The 17,507-nt window shown below is 40.3% G+C and overlaps 1 protein-coding gene across 4 annotated transcripts in view; it reads left to right on the forward strand.

The window, feature by feature from the left end:
- PPP1R21 (protein phosphatase 1 regulatory subunit 21) overlaps window positions 1-7,844 on the forward strand; it is a 29,835-nt gene extending 21,991 nt beyond the window's left edge. For 3 of the 4 annotated variants that reach the window (XM_080342647.1, XM_080342648.1, XM_080342645.1), the window contains 4 exons: window positions 240-275; window positions 1,471-1,587; window positions 2,519-2,617; window positions 4,671-5,035. In XM_080342647.1, the coding sequence (XP_080198773.1) occupies window positions 240-275; window positions 1,471-1,587; window positions 2,519-2,617; window positions 4,671-4,964 (546 nt within the window). In that variant the 3' untranslated portion in view covers window positions 4,965-5,035. Of the gene's footprint in view, window positions 1-239; window positions 276-1,470; window positions 1,588-2,518; window positions 2,618-4,670; window positions 5,036-6,611 lie in introns of those variants that run through there. The other variant, XM_080342646.1, reaches the window with a different exon arrangement.
- The last annotated feature ends 9,663 nt before the right edge of the window (window positions 7,845-17,507 follow it).

Below are 17,507 nucleotides of genomic sequence, written 5' to 3' on the forward strand. Positions count from 1 at the left end.
TACATCATAAAGCAAAGGCTGTATTTGCAGAGTGGCATGAGCTTTAATTCTGCTCAGGGCATTAATGTATATTATTTTCTTTGTTTATGTTACAGATTGAATTACTTAAATTCGGTATTAGTTTTAGCTGTTGCAAGATTTTTTTAATTAAAGTCCTGTGACTGAAACCAAAATGACTTCCAGCTATAGTATCTATTTTTTGTAATTCTCACTTAAGCATATTTTCTTCCTTGTTCTAGATTGGAATGTTGGCTATAACTACTGATAATGAAAAGGTAATCACTTTTAAACCATATCAACATACATCTGGTAAATACTTCAATTCTGGTTCTGTTAAACTTGTTACAGAGGTCTAATTACCAAGAATACCGTCACATAATGGCATGAGTCACCCATGTAGTCTGTGTAGTATAATTTCAAGTTTCTGAAATGCATGTGTTTCTTAACTTTCTTCTTCTGTTTAGTGAACTGTTGTCTTATATTCATGTAAGCAGTTTGGTGCAGTGTGAGCTGTGGTCCAGGTTTGTCCTCTGTAGTTTGAGGAAGGCATTGGTCTGGTTGTACTTCAGTAACCCTAACTGCATTCCAAGCCTCAATTCTTACCTCCTGAGGAGGGGCTCAAGCTGCAAAAAAGCCTCTGACTGTAGTGCCTGGTGCTTAACACTTAAGTACAGGCTATCCCAAACCAGAGGTCACAGTGAAAAACTCCAAACCAGCTGCCAGACTAAATGTTAACTCTTTGTTTAGCACTGCTATAGTGTAAGGCTTGACCCAGCAGGAGTTCAGCAGGGTAAGATTCAGCACTTTCCCTTTTCTGACACTGCAGGGAACTGATGCATATTTTAGTTTACTCTCCCTTTCTTCTGAAGGTATGATTAAAAAGGGGCTGGGAGCCAGATAATAACTGATAGAAGTTCTTAGAAGCTGCTGCATAGTGCTAAACTCAAAGGCAATGACAAGTTATGTGAAAGCTGCCTCTAGTGGGTTACTCTGTAATGTACAGTGAACTGGGGACTTGTTTGTGTTGGTTTTAAACTTCAAATGTCTAAACAAACTTCGGGAATATACAACATAAGAAATAGTTCTGACTGTTGTGAGTTTCTGAAATTTAGTTATGTAAAGGATTTTTTCCTTGTTGGGAAAATCTAGTAAGGTTTTATGTAAGTGAAAGCAGCTTCTTTCTACAGTGAATTTGCATTTTCATCAGAAACTTGTTAAGTAAATCAAGCTAACTTCTTAAATCTTCAGTCATCTCTTTGCCCTTTGAAGTCTGATACTGAGAGTCACCGTCAGAGTGACAAACTGCAGAGTGACCTGCTGTAATTTGTCTGAGTTTTGGGGAATTTAATGCTTTCAGCCAGGCCTCAGGAGGGAAGAAGAGAAGTCTGTATAGTGGACAGAAGACAGTATAGTGATGCAAATATTCAGTGTGCTAAAACTAAATATCTTTCTAAATTTTTGCTTTGCCAGGCTCCAGATGGCCAGTCTCGTGAAGACCTGATAAAAAACCACTATATGGCAAGGATAGCAGAGCTTACATCTCATCTGCAGCTTGCTGACAGCAAATCGGTACACTTTCATGCTGAGGTGAGCATGCAGGCAGTGTTGATACTGAAAAGAGTTAATCCATTTTTGCACTTTCCACAGGCAAGTGTTATGACAGTGAGTTTAGGTATATAGAACATAATGTTTCATAAAAATCCCCTCCTGGAATATGTGTTTCGGCTGTGGTCTTGTATGCATAGAACTGGACTTCATGGAAAGTTTTGTTTTGTTGTTTTGCTTTGTTTTGTTTTATTTTTAAATAAATAAATCCTTCGGTAGCCTTGTCTTGGGTGTATTAAGTAGTGCAATGTATGTCTTGTATAGGTTTGTTCATAGAAGCTGAAGCAGCTGGCTTTAGCTACCAAGCTAATTTTGACTTCATTTTAAAGTGATGCTGACGTCATTAAAAAACATTTGAGTGTGTATTAAGTGATGAAAATGGCTCTCCTCCAAGAAACTGGTTCTGAGGCAGAAGTTACACTTAACTTTGAGAATTAACAAAACAATTCATTGTAGCTATGACTTCCTGTTTTCAATTCACATCATATGTAATTTTTCTTGAAAGTAGTGACCATTTCAATTTGTGTAATTAACTGATGTGGAATATACCAAAGCTCCAGGTTGGCAGAGCAATGCCTTTTAAATATTTTATTTTAACAGTATATGACATAGTACAGAGGAACCATCTTTCTCTGATATTTGAGCAATGTATGAAGAGAGTTGTTTGTGTTGCTTTTTACTTATGAAATATTTCCTAGTAATTATGTGGAAAACATGATATTCAGAAGATTAGCACTATGTAATTCTGTAAAATGAAACAACCATTACATTACCTTTGCATTTAAAAATGTGCACAAGCTCTAGGTGACTTGAAATGTAAGGGTTACAGAAAGATGGAAACATTGAAAGCAACCAGTTAAAGGTGGCACAAGACAATACTCTGGAACTAACTTTCCTTACTTTTGATTGACAGTGTCGAGCACTTGCCAAAAGACTGTCTTTAGCAGAGAAGTCCAAGGAATTACTCACAGAAGAGTTGAAACTAGCTAGTCAAAACATCAGTAGATTACAGGCAAGTAAAATGTTAAATAATTTTATAGATGCATTTCATAACTGTGTGTTAAGGGGGAGCTGGAGGAGAAAAATCATGTGTGGTCATTGAGTGTGGTTATGCCTGTAGCAGGTCATTAGTTATGTGATGTAAATCTGTAATGGTCTGTAGGGAAGAGACTTAAATAATACACTTCAAATCCCAGGCATAAAGTTGAAGTGGGACATGTTTGCAATGGAAAGGTTATAGTAGCTGAGTCTGTGTTTTTGCACATTTGATGTCCAGGCTTTATATTAAAATGTTTTTTCTTATGTTGTGTGGTGGTATGTCTGACTTCAGTGGCTTGTTTCCCTCTGGAAGGGGAGGATTACTGTGTGTACAGCCAGCACTTGCATCTACTCGCCAGTTAGATGTGATACCAACAAGGCTGACTGCACAACAGTCCATTTAACTTAGAGGTAGGAAAGCGATGGAAGTGCAGTTTCCTAGATGATGCACCAAATTCTTGATTCCTTCCTAGCACCTGGGACTGAAAGTCTTAGAAATGGTAGCATGTTTTTTTGAGATGGATAGTTTAAACTTAAGCAAAAATAACTTCGGGATTATCTTTAAGAAGCTGTTGTTAACAATAGATAGTAAACTCCTATACCAGATGTCCTGTCCCTTTGTCCTTCCCCTCTACATAGTTCAGAAAGGAGCCAATAGTAAAATAAAGTATAGATAAACATTCAGTGCTTTCTTTATAGTCAGTTCCTATCTTTATTGCTCACCTGTATGAGATGGTGAGTACCTAAAATGCTTCATACAGGCAGTAAATAGAATGATATATACTTAACGGAATTGTTTGTGAACACAAAGTACTCTTTTGATTTGTTCAGCATGAGACATTTATCTCCAACTACATATTAAGCTTCCTAAGACAGCAGGTGCACCATTTGTATGTTCAGTAATCTATGTAATATTGAATCATAGAATTGTTTAGGTTGGAAGGGCCCTCTGAAAGTAATCTGGTCTCTTCCTTTGGTCAGAGCTGTTGAACTAGAGTTTCCTGTACAGCCATGCTGGCTTTCTGCCACAGTTACTCAACTTCCGATGCATTGGACTATTCTTTGATCTGTCCTCAATCATTCAGCTTTCCTGAGCCCCTTTAACTTTCAGGGCAGTTTAACCTGGGATCTTGCCAAGCAGACCTTGAAAATGCCAACATTTACTTTTCCTAAATCTTGGGTTGCTGTAATTGCTATTCATCTTGCTTGCTTCTCTCAGAATCTTGAATTCCCCTAACTCATGGTTGCTGCAGCCAAGGCTACCATTGGCTTTCACATCCCTGACCAGATTTTCCTTACCTGTGAGTAACAGGTCCAGTAAAGAGCCTCTCTTAGGCCTAGTGATCACTCTTATCAAGAAGTTCTTTACCACACTCATGAGAACACCCAAGCTGCTTGTGTCTCACCTTACTGCAATTCCAGGAGATGTCAGGGTGGTTAAAATCCCTCACAAGGATCAGGGTCTGGAGGTGTGAGACTTCTGTCTGCTTGTAGCAGATGCCCCCCATATCACCCTTCTTGTTGTCTTCTGATTCCTACCTATGAGATCTTGATTGTTGTCTTCATGTAAAGCGTGACTTTTCCTCTTCCCGTACTGTCTGTATCCCTTCATTGCTGTGTTCTAGTCATGCACTCTGTCCTGTTGTGTCTGTCTAATGCCAGAGAGATCAGAGCTCTGTGCTGCACATGGACTGCTGATCCCTTCAGCTTTGTATGCTGTGGATGTTCATGTACGGGTCATGCTCTAATCCTTCAGGCTTTACTTGTTTCTTGGCTGGAAGCAGTGTTAGAAAACTTGGCTTAGTCCTTTATGTAAGTCATAAAAAGCCTGGGAAATGAGACTTTGGGTAAAAGAAAAATAGCTACTGAGTTTCTTTTAGTGAGGGGTCGTCTTTTGTTTTCCAATGTTTTAGCTTAATTGCACCCACTCAGCTTCAAAAGTGGAGATAGAAATTGGCTGCTTTGCCATTTGTAACTAGTATTCAGTGTTGGCTTTTTTTTTTTTTTTTTAATTTTTCCCCCCTTAGGATGAATTGATGACAACAAAGAGAAGTTATGAGGATCAGTTAAGTATGATGAGTGACCATCTCTGCAGTATGAATGAAACACTAACTAAACAAAGGGAAGAAATTGATACATTAAAGATGGCTAGTAAGGTAAGTTGCCCGCTGTTGACTTTCAGCACTTACTGCAGTTTGGAGGACCGTGGTTTGCCTTTGGCATTCCTACAGTGCTACCCTTTAGCAAACCAATTCACAGGCTATAGTTCTTTTTCTTTCTTGGATAGAAAACTCCAAACCTGGTCCTGCATGTTTCAATGAAGAAAAAATTATTGCAAAACGTGCATGCAGGAAAGAAGAAACACTTTGGTAGCCCACTTTGAAGCAGTGACAAAGTGTACCCTCTGGATGATTGGCACATCTTTATGTTTTAAAAATTTATTTGGTGAAAATAGAAGTATTTGCAATTTCATCTAGTGATACTGGGTGTTAGTGATGAAGTTGTGTCCTTCCTGCACTTTTCTCTTGGTTGCAGCATACTCTGTTCTTGGCAGCTATTATTTTTCTCTGTTTTGTTTCCATATTCTAGCCTTTTTGTCTCTCATATGTAAGAATGAAGAATTTGCTGCTTGCATTCTTCCATTAACTTAAAATTCACCTTTTTTTTTCCCTAAGGAAGGAGTCTATCCATTTACCAGAAATAAGTTTTTAACTTCTCTTAATGATAAAAAAAAATTACAGAAGTCTGCTGTTTCAAGTAGGGAGTGCTTAAACCATGGTATATATTATTCTGACAATTCTAGGGAGAAACAGATCTTGTGAAGGCCTCTGCGCTTTACTAGTTTGGCTGTGGAAGTAATAAGTGTCATTCTCTGTAATTGTGGAATTGTGGAAGCAGATGTCACTGAAGGCTTAAAAAAAAAAAAAATCCATGTTTTGACTAAAGGCCCCATGACAATGATTCATTTTGTTTGTTTAATTTTTTTAGAGTAGACTCTTCCCCTCATGTATATAACTTTTTCTGCAGATGCCTGGGGGTTTTTGACTTGATATTGCAATCTTTAAAACTACTTTTTGGTCTATAACCTCTTATGTTTTCAGAGGGGAGCTCTTGGCTGCATACTGACCATAGCACTGCCTGTTCTTATGTTTTCTGGAATGCTTCACTTGTCATGCTATTAGGACTTGAAGTGGTACTCTGGCTGTAAGGAGGTAGTTCAGAATCTCACAACAGTAGACACAGATTTTCACATGGTACCAAATGTAGGCAGCGATTTGCTTGCAATCAAACAATGCAGTTGAAGCCATTATCACTTGGACAGAGTTGTTGGTTAGATTAAAAACAAAAGTTATCTTAAGGAAACAGGAAGACAGAGAATTGCCAGCAAGTAACTATTGGTCAAATGTTTATTTTAAGCTGCACGTTTGCTTTGTGGGATTGTTGCAAGTCAAATGTGAATTGGTTAGCTGTAGAACAAATTCTTTTCTAAACTAGGAGTATTCTGTGTAGAGCAAGTTAAAATTAAACTTGTTTTAGAGCAAAATGAGAGGGTGGGAGATTGATTTTTAATTTGAGGCAATTATCCTACAAGGTTTATATTTGAAATATCACTTAAGGATGAATTATTATTTGACTTGCCTCCGCTGCCCTTACAATATTAGTGGTGTTAATACAACTGAGTGTCTTGAGGCAGAACTCAAATGTCTTTTCCACAGGTTCCAACTGAAGTAAGCTACTGTTGTGCTTGTTTGAAATGTCTGGTACTTTCCTCTGTAAAAGTGGAGGGATTTTCAGAGCAAGGAGTTACCAGCTTCCATTATTAAAAGCCTGTGGACTGCTTATTTTCAGTTTGACTGTTCTTCTTTGATTGGTATAGGCATAAATTATCAGATGTCAGGTTTTGTATGTTGTCTGCCTAGATTTTCTTACCTAAATTATATGTTCTATTGGCTTGTTTCTTGTTGCAGGGGAATTCTAAAAAGAACAAGAATCGATAGCTTACAGCTGAGCAACTGTCTTTAAAAGCTGCTGCTGCTGCACCGGATGCAGTCAGTGAACGTTCATTGTCCAATTCCTGTTTGTGACAGGAAGCAGAGGTCGTATTGGGTCGAGTAAAATTGATTTGGTGCTGTAAATGGCTTTAAAATATTTACAACTCGTAACGGATACAACAGAACTTTATGTTGGCCCTAAACCAGGAAATACACACTCTGTGGATAATTTATATAGTAATTAACCTTCAGTTTTTACTGTGCACTTTTTAAAACTAGGGTTTAATTTCATGGAATAACTTCAGATTTTGTATATTTTAAAATATGATTATTCATTAACGAATTTGGATCAGTGCAGTAGTTGTCTATTTTTGAGTTATATGTTAAATTGTCAATATGTGTACATTCCTTTACTTGTAACAACAACCTAAAAATTAATTCTAAGACTTCTTTGGCCATGCAAGCTGTGCAGTTACTGTAAATGTCTTATTCCCGTTCTCAGCCATTTTGAATTAATTGGAATTGTGGCTTTAAATGATTTCTGTAAATTCACATAACTAAATGGGATCACTATTTTATTTTAGACTGCAACAGTGGAAAATTTTGCTGCTTGTATTTGGCACTCTGGATTTTGAAGTGAAGAGCACAAATAACTGAGTTGGGATACTTGTATGAAATTGCTTTAAGCCCTTAGGCATTTTGTTTACACATATGTATAAATATTGGTTGAAATAGCTATTTAAAGCTAGAGGAAATTGTGATCGTAATTTGCCCCGGAAGAGTGAAGCAATTGATGTGTGTAGAATAGATCGGCTTACTGTGCTCTCTTACAGCAAAGAAGAATAGGAAGTACGTAGAAGATTTAAACACTGAATTTGCAAAATGTCTTCATGGAATTAAGTTCTGATGGATTCACTTGGGGGGGGGATGCACGTGGCTTTTCCTGTGTTTTGGGAAGTTTGCAAACTTTTAAGATTTTGGGGTTTTTTAAGTGCAGTCTACTACCACCACAAGTTTTCACAGCATTGGTTTAGAGATTTTTTTTTTTTCTAATTTACTTGGGTGCTGTGCTGCTCCATACATTACACTGATCTTCGGTTCCATATTTTGCATTGTGGCACTTATTTGTCGCATAAGGGTTTACTCTGATAACAGCTGTGTTGATATGTATTATTAGTATGTAATAATAAAATCAACTACATGAAACAAGCTTGACTTCTTTCTTGATTTTGGTTATACCCATGTTGTACAAGGTGGTATTGGGGTGAGATTTTAACAGCTGTTCCTGGTGAGGTGAGCTTAAATAATTAAAACTTGTCTAGTTACTCATAGTGCTTCTCTTTGCTTGAGCCAGCCTGCGCTTCTCTACCTAATGCTGCAGTGTGCAAAGCTGCCTTTTCTGAGGAATTTCATCTTGCAGTAAAGATACCACTTTATCTTGTGTTAATTCTCTGGATCAAATTGCTGAACTTTTCACTGAAGCTACTTCTCCTAGGTGGCTGCATTCGGAAAAAGCTTTGGCTTATGCCATTTTTGAGAGGCCCAACTAAAAATATGCTTTGAAGGTTTAGTGTTTAAAAATATGCAAATAAAAAGTTAAATGCATTTGTTATCTCAAACTGTTTTTACAACAGAATATGCCCCCCCCTCCAATGTAAAAACTGAAATTATTAGAGAATGTGTATGCGTTTAGGTACAATTGCAATGTATGTTAGTTTGTCAGCATTTTTTCCTTGCAGTATTTATTTGGAAATAAATTTGGGTGTCCCTTTCACCAATCAGCAGTAAACATGCTCAGGAAGAGGCAATTTTGATCACTCAAACTGCCTTCAGGTTTTCAAGGAAATGTTTTCAAGTAATTTCCAGGCAATTGTAAGCTATCAATACATTAAAATAGAATCTTGAAAATATTAAACCCATATTTTGGATACTGTTCTAGTAACATTGTGAAGGGGCAAAGTATGTTCCATCTAACTCAGTGGCATTAGAAACTGGAACAAGTGGAAAGGCCCAACCGGCTTGTGCTTAATCTGCTAACCAGCTGGTTCTGAATCAGTTTCTGAATATTTCAAGTGCTCTTAAATATCTGAACTTACTGAACAGTGCTACACTACGAAAAAGCTGAAAGCTGTCTTCAACATTGCAGTGAAGAATTCATCTTTTAGACAAAGTCTTCCAGAAGGAAGAATTCGAACTACTTTGTCTATATGAAATGTTTTCTGCAGACTAATATGGAATGCATAAAATCTGTGCAAAGAAATTGTACTGTTTCTGGAGTTATTGTTTGAAAATTCAGTGTGGGTGCTCGACTTAGTTGATTAATCAGGATGCTAATGACAAACTGTAAGTTAGGAAAATCTTCAGAACAATAGAGTCTAAAACCAGGATTAAAGAAAAATCATCATGCTAGTTACTTTTTTTTTAATGGGCAGTTCATTCTGACACACAAGTTTTTAAAGCATTTTTAGAGGGTTTCATTCATTTCTCCATAGTGCTGGGCACCTCATTAATAATCTCATCCTGATCAATAACTGATCAGTTTGGATAACAGCACTATTTGCTATTAATGGTGTTAATAACTGGGTCTTCAAAAATTCTTTCTGAACTTTGCTTTAAACCCATTCTAACGCTTTGAAAGATTGCAAAATGTGTATCTATCCTAGATTTCTGAAGATACATCTCCAGTAACCATTTTGTGTCTTCGAAATAAATATTTGCTATAACCAAGAATGAATTTAACTTCAAGACTCTTAAGAACTACTGCTGCATGAGTTTTGAAAGTACCGAAGAAGCATCAAAGATCTTGACTATTTTAAAAAGCCTTAAGGTCTTATAGGTCAGAGGTTTCCCTGCCTGAAATATTAACTTCCTAAACAGGAGTCATGGGCTCACATTGTCATAAGCTGCACAAGGATGTTATCTCATTGCTGTTTAAAAAATGTGATTATTTTAAATTGTTACATACGTAACTGTACAACTGTGATTTAAATACTGATCATTGACTTAAAAATGGTGGTGTTTGTGATGTCTTTTGCTAATTCCTTTGGATTAAATCTTAACTGGCTCAACATTTCAGCATCAAAGCAGCATCAGTATCAAGCTGAAACACTTTGCTTTCCCATCTTTGTGGAAATGCCTTGGCTATTTATACAGGATATTTTCCTTTTTACCAAGCCAGCTTCATTTCTAACTTGTAATCCTGTTGCCCTTTCTATTTTACCTTCCATCACTGACAGATGAGTTGAATTTTTGGTGGGAAAGGCCTTTGGCACAGCCTCTTTACTCAATGCTGACCCTGTCACTTCAACAGTGCTCACTACAACCCCAAAGAACAGATTTGCTCAGACTTGGCGTCAGTTGCAAACAGGAAAGGAAATAAACTTTTTATCCACATATCATTAGACTGGAGAAGTTATTTACTGGCTTGGTTGAGCAATTTGAATGGTTTTTTAAAAAATATAAATCCAGCATTATATTAAACTTTGGAGAACAAATTGGCCCTATAAACCGGGCAAACCTGTTGTTCTTACATACATACTGTATTAAAGGTAATCTGAGAGCACTGTCTTAGCAACAGCAGGGCCATAATAAAAATAAAGCTTAGTGCGGTAAAAAATGGTAATTGCTACCAGAGGTCTGATTACTTGCTCCCACAAAGTCTAGATGCCACTCTATTAAGGATGTTTGTTCTGTCTTATTCTGCATTTTCTGCTTCTGTTACTACTTCCAGCATTACTCAGCAGTGAATTAAAACCATGTTTGTTTAGAAGGGGCCATGTTTGCCCTAATTCCTGCATGTTTCCTTTAATCAGAGAGTTAGGAACTTGCTTTGTTGTGTCTGCAGAACTGCTGACTTGGTTACAGATGTGGGCAGAAGAGCTTTTGGGGACCTTTATAAACCAAGGCCTGACTGGGGCCATGAAATCCACCCCATGGAAACTTGCCTGGGGGCAGTTCTCGTTGTCTGGCTCCACTGTTTGCTTCGGCAGCTTCAACATGTCAGTGCTAATTCAGACTCACTTGACTCTTACAGAAGCTTCCAGTGCAAACGCTTGTATCGCCGCGGTACCCAGGTTACGCAGCTGAGCCGCAAGATAAGAAGCGCATGATTCTCATTGGGCTTAATTTGCACGGCAAGCGACTGTGCTAACAGCCCTGGAAGGATTCTACTTTCAGACCTTTTACGCATGAAGCTGTAGAGACAACAGTAGAAATCGTACCTTTTCTGTACTGATTTTAATTCTAATTTTGAACTCTGAAACTTTATAAATCAATGAGGTCTTAACTAATGAAGTAGCCTTTGAAATGCAAGCCTGATGTGAAAATTATATTTATGGTCTCCCGTAAGCAATACAGCTTGGTCCTGAGAAGAGTTAAAACCACAGAACTGAAGAGTCCAGGCAGGTAATTTCCAGTCACTATGGAGTTTCGATGAGTTGACTTGGAAGGTAGTCTGTGGTGGCACGTAGCTTCTTGCAGACCTTCTCTGTATAAAGTTCATTGCTTCCAAAATGGGTATGAGTGGACCTTAAATCTCTGCATACCCTCCTACCTGCTACAGAAAGAGTCTTCATCCTTGTCTGCCTTCCCACTAAAGCTTCCAGTTTCCTTCCCCTCGGACTTGGAAGGCCTCAACATGTGCTTGAATAGTAAATGCAGAACACTTTATTCAAGAAAGATTATTTTAATTAAGTTATAAGCTTGAAAAAGCCTGAACTGATAACTTCAGTGCAGTTTCCTTAACTGCAGCTTCTGGCCTAAGGAGCAGCTGTAATACTGGAATTGGTGCTGCACCCCTTAGGTGGCTTTTGCTTACTGACTCTCAAATGGCATTTAGCATATGTGATGTTGGACACAGCAAATGTTGGCCTTGGGACAGGGGCAGTCAATTTTACCAAAAGCTGCTCAAAAGCTGCTTTTGACATGTGGAAAGTCTGGCTTAATTGCAGTCCAAACAAGCTGACAAGGACAAGTTTCTTCTAGAGTACCAATCTAGCCCAGGAGGTCAAGACAATTTGAAGCCAGCAAGCACTCAATCTCTCACAAAAAGAGCATGAGTGTGCTAAATTTCTATAATCAATTTATATGTGGTGAATGTACAGTACTTAAATAGCAAATATACTTAATTTGTGAGGGTTGTTTTTTTTTTAACGGTGATAGTACTGAGTGCAAAAATGAATTTACTAAATGAGAGGGAGAGAAGAATTTGACTCTCGCATTTGGGTTTGAATTCTCAGTTAAGACAGACTTTTGCAGAAATTTTTCGCTAAAATAAAAGGTAAAGTAGTAAAGAGTTAAAATAGTTGTAGAAATGAGTGCTCCTCTGTCTCCAATTAAGAATATTTGTTTATAGTGAGATATGAACTGACAGGTTTAACTTTTGACAAAATACTCATAAACAGTCAACATTTTATAAGAAGGGTAATATACTGCAAATCATATTGACATCAGCATAGTCAGCAACGTAAACTGACTTTGTTAGCATTGTAATATGTTGAATGAGCTTAATAATTGCCTGAAGCAATAAAGAATACTGTATGTAAAATATTCTTCAAACTGCATTTACAGTAGAAATAATTTTAATAGTTCTAATTTGTCCTGCATATCCTATTCAATAAAGTCAAATTATATTAAGGGCTTTTAAATTTCAGTATCACTTTTTCAATCTTTTTTCTCTGCTGCTAGAGTTTCTATTGCACTGAATTATTTTGGAGGAAAAGTATAGCAGAGTTTACTGGAGAAGAAGAGTTTTCTTTTGAAAATGTATATACACTTGTCTCAGCAAAGGAAAAATCTGACCAAGTTTTAGACAAATGCTGACCTCGATAAGGGGAGAAGAGAAATTAATACCTCTCCCACTTGAAAACCATTAGACAGGGCTAATGTGGAAGCTAACAGGGAAAAGACTTGTGGAATGTTGTGCAGGAGTACATCAGAGTCTGAAGGACTCATTTTGGAGTATATAGAAAATATTAGAAATTGGAAAGTATTTCTAATTTCCTGGTATTTTGACAAAACAGAAGGTATTGATCCTCTGGGCCCCTCTGCTAAGAGGCTGAGTGTGTCCTGGGAGAAGGCACAGGGCTCCCTAGGATGGAATTCCAGAGGGAAGAGGTTGGGATCAGGTTCTGGTACCTCATGGAGCTCCCGACCCCGCTGCTGCCAGTGCTGTGGCTTGGCCATCCCGGCCTGCAGGCCTCAAGGTGCCAGTACTGAAGAAACACATTTAAAGAAAGAGAAATGGAAATTTAACGATTCACTGGCTTGAAAGTTACAGAATAAGTGATGGTGACAAAATTCTGGGCTATCAGAAGAAAAGGCCACTATCCTTTCTTTCCCCTCTCCTGCCTTTGTAGGAGATCCTCAGATCCTTCGTGTGTGAGCTGTTGCTGTCCCTTATGTCACATTGAAAAGGGAATGTGAACAACAGCAGCATTCTGTCAGAAGCTGGCAGGTAGCCCTCAGGTTAAATGTGTTACCAATGTAAAATTCATTGGGAGCATAATTTAAACAACCAGTATCTTGCCTGGTTTGAAATGATAAACACTCATGAACAAAGACCTGGATAAGTATATTAGGCACTGGATTTTTTCTTTTAATTAAGATGACAAAAATTGAATCTTTTAAACTAAGAATTACTATTTTTTTTTCCTAGTGCAATTCTTATAATGGCATTAAGCTTACAGAGGAATTTATTTTTGGGAAACCTCTATTTAACATTTCTATTGCAAATGCAGGCAGACATAGCCTGAATAATATTTCCCATGCATAGGGCAAAGAAGCAGGATTGCTTCATTTTCAGAGAAAAGGTGAGATGATAAGTAGGACAAAAGAAAGCAATTTATGAAAGCACATCCCTTCTTATGCTCTTTAAAATACCAGGGAAAGTTCAACATCACAGAAAAGCAGTGGAGCTAAAATGGACCGGGTGCTTTATGAAGGATTTTGGAGGTGTTAGACAAGAAATGGGAGCTCACCACTCAAAGTGAGCTGTCACCACCATCAATTGCTTCTCATATGGGTAACTGGAGTATCTACAGTCCCTGGTGGCTCTGGTCCATGCCCCTGGGAACACTCTGGAGGGTCTGGTGGGTGGTTTTGCCCTCTTCATCCTACCCATACCATCTGCGTGTTCTGTCCTTTCAGGAGCAGACTTTGTGTGCGGTCCTTGCCACCTCTCGGAGGTGCACTCTAGTGTAACAGATAAGAAGGAATTTCTGTTACTTAAGATAATGTGACTGTGTTGTCCTGTTGGTAATTAAGCCATTTCCCAAGCCTTGTGCTGCATTTATTTTAAGGAAATCCTCTTGCCAGAGGAACTCTGAAGCAGGAGATAACCTGTCCTGTCTTGGAGCTGGGAGGTGTTTGCTCCGAGAGGGCTCTGCAGAGGGTGAACAGAGGGTGAGACCTGACCTGGACTTGGTCATCTCACATTGCAGCTTGGTCTGTCCATAGATCTGCTGTATTTTTAGGAAGCCTTGGCGATTTTGATGGCCTACCTTAAAGAAAAAGAAGTGATGCTTTAAAGAGATCTGTAGGGTGCTGTTGGAAATGCTGTTCTTCAGCGCTGACAGAAATCTTTGCTGTCTTGTGCTTTTCAGGGCCACTGCTGATCCCACCTTACACCACTGAATTTACTGGAGCCTGCCTCTACTCAATTTCCAGAAAAGCCTGTCTGCTTTGTCATGACTTTCTGACAGCATAAGAACCTGTAGAACAGTCTCATCAGCTTCTCACCCCATAACAAATCAGCCTTGGCTCACCTCGGTCCTGTGGCAGTGTCTTGTATCCTCACTGGAGGATGCCCACATGCTTCTTCCAAGCGTGCTACCCAAGAGGTCCCCATCTCCACAAGACAGTGGTAGTTTGCCTATAGGTGTCCTAGTCTTTCAGTAGGTTGCCCTTCTTCACCCCTCTGTGCCTGCACCTCATATTCTCTTACTCTTGAGGACAACAGTAACAGATTTTTCTGGCTGGTCTTCTACCCATAGACTTCTTTCCCAGGGGCTGAGTCTCATCTTCATTAAGGCATGGGTACTTTTTTTTTAATTTGAAATGTCCCTTTCCTGGCTTAAGATTTTCAAAGAAACCAGCAGCTTTATATGTCTGATATAAACTAAATGGCTGTGAAGCTCTACTCAGGCTTTCCAGCCAGCACAGTGCTACCAGAGAGACACCTAGGAAGGGTGCACAACTGAAGAGAGATGTTGGAGCCCTTGTCCTCATTAGAGTTGTGAGGCTTCTCCAGAGGAAACTTTTGAAGGAGAAGTGAGCTTAGGAAGGAATGAACTGAAGTTTTTCCCAGGAAGAGTTGTCCTTTGAGCTCTGTGCCCATCAGTCATTGTCAATTGCTGCTTTTGTCCATCCTGGTTTGTTCAGCCCAGAGAAGAGGAGACTAAGAGGAGACCTCATGGCGGCTACAGCTTCCTCATGAGGGGAGGAGGAGAGGCAGGTGCTGATCTCTTCTGTTTAGTGACCAATGACAGAACCCCAGGGAATGGCAGGAAGATGTGCCAGGGGAGGTTCAGGTTGGACATCAGGAAAAGGTTCTTCACCCAGAGGGTGCAGGAGCACTGGAACAGGCTCCCCAGGGAGGTGTCACAGCCCCAAGCCTGACAGTGTTCAAGAAGAGACTGGACAACACCCTCAGACACATGGTGTGAACTGTGGGGTTGCCATATGCAGGAACAGGAGCTGGACTCGATGATCCTTGTGGGTCCCTTCCAACCCACGACATTCTATGGTTTTTGTTTCCGCACCTCTTGGCTGGTTGAGTGATGAGCTCCGCCCTTTCCTGACCTGTGGAAGGGCAGGACAGGCCTGTCGGTTCCCTATGGTCCTAGTTACAACTACATGCACACACAAAGCAGCCTTAACTCTAAGTACGAGTAAGCAGCTCTGCTGCTGTAGCTCCCATTACCGCCACACGACACCCACCCCTCTGCCGCCTGGATGCCACAGCGGCACGGCAGGGGGCGGGGCGGGGGGCGGGGCTTAATTCCCGGCCCGGCAGCGCCCCCCGGCGGGCCGGCGGCGGGCGGTGCTGGTGGCGGCGCCGCGGCGGTGACTCGCCGGTAAGGAGCGGCCCGGGAGGGTCTGGGGCGGGCGGGGGGCGGCGGGCCGGGCCGGCTGTGCCCCGGGGGAGGCCGCTCCCGGGGTCCGGAGCGGTGAGCGGGTCTCCGGGGCGCGGGAGGGGCTCGGTCAAAAGTGGAATTTTCCCGGTAGTTGGGGCGCAGATAGAAGTCCGGGCGTGAAATGGGCCAGTGGATGGGGCTGCTTTGTTTTGATTAAGAAGGGGTTTCTAAAAAGTGTATATTTAGCTCTTTTTTTTTTCCCTGTTTGGTTTTTTTTTTTCCCCTTTTCCTCCCTTCCCCTTCTTGCTCCTCTTTTTTCTTTTCCCTCTTTTTTTTTTTTTTTTTTAATGATTAAATTTGAAGTAGAAGTGGTGAAACGGGGATGGCTTTGCATGGGATACCCGGAGCTCTGAACCGCTGTGGAAACCGGTGGGGTCTGGGTGCCGGGCATCCCGCAGGATCCAGCTCCCCGGTCTTTTGCCTTGCTAGGGAGGAGACCGAGGCGAGCGAGAAGTTTTTTCATTTAGTACTTGAAGTGAAATGAATTCCTAGAGCCTTTCTCATATTTTCTAGTGGTTCAGCTAATGCTAAAGTGTGTGTGTAGGCTCACGGTGTTTGCAACGATCGCTGCAGAAATCCCTCCTGTACATACAGCGGGGCGCAGGGCTTTGGGAAAACAACTGGAGCGGATGCAGAAGGATGTGCTGAAATGATTAGGTCACACTTAACCACATATACCCTTAGCACAAACTCTAGAGATGTTTTTGTCAAGCATACTGTAGGCCAGAAAGAATGCCAAAAGTTTTCACTTTCTGGTTTTCACTGTCTGGTTTTAAACAAGTACTCATTGAAGGAATGACTTTCCGTGAGTGTGGTGTGGGATTTTTTTTTAAGGTGTAGGTGTTCTGGTATTTCTGGCAAATAAGAGCACTGCTGAAATGCGCCTGGAAACATGCTGACCAGGGTGTTTTGTAGGAGCCCAGCAAAATTCAAGTTGCAGAAGTCTACACTTACCTTCCCCAGCAGGGATGTTTTTCCTCCGAGGTGGAGCACACCAGAAACTCTCTCTGATTTCTCTGCAAACTGGACTTGGCTTTTTTTGGGCGAGTGCTAATGACTGTCTCGGGAGGAGGGAACAGAAGTTTCAGAGCCTGAGGCTTTTAATTACGAACTATTCATTTTACTGTTAACTCACTTTTCCCTGTGTGGAAGCTGAGGCTTTTCTATGTGTGTAAAAGAAGAGGAAACTAAGGTAGCTGAAGACAAAACATTGCTTTGCGTGGCTTAGTGTTACAAGGAGAGATGAGCTGCCTTCCTGGGGATGTGTGTGAGCAGAGGAGAGCTCAGCACTGCTCTGTAACAAGGGGGAGTTGAGCACCGATGAAGTTTGTGCCACAGGGAGTGTGGCTGGAGGTCAGAGCTGTAGATCACACCACTGGGAAATGCCGCCCGAAGGCAGGTACGGGATCCTTGTTTCACGCTCAGATTTCATTATTCTCCTTCTCCCCATCTCCTCCTGCACAAATAATGTTATTTTCCCTCACTTTAAAAATTATTGGGATTTGTAACCTTAATGGCCCAGCTTTTTGATATCGCTGCCCAAATCCAGATCTCTAAATAGCAAATGACTTTTAAGTTTTTCTGTGTGTGAATGTTAACTCCAACATGAAATGTACCCAACTACATGAATAGTGATGCACTATCATAGTGTCGTACTTCATGTTTTGGTAAACAAAGTTCCTCTAGTCAAGCACTCCTTATGTTTTTGATTGGTGTAAATATGAGCTGGAGTGTCTTG

The sequence above is a fragment of the Nesoenas mayeri genome, assembly GCF_963082525.1.
Source record: "Nesoenas mayeri genome assembly, chromosome: 3".
NCBI classification, from domain to species: Eukaryota; Metazoa; Chordata; class Aves; order Columbiformes; family Columbidae; genus Nesoenas; species Nesoenas mayeri.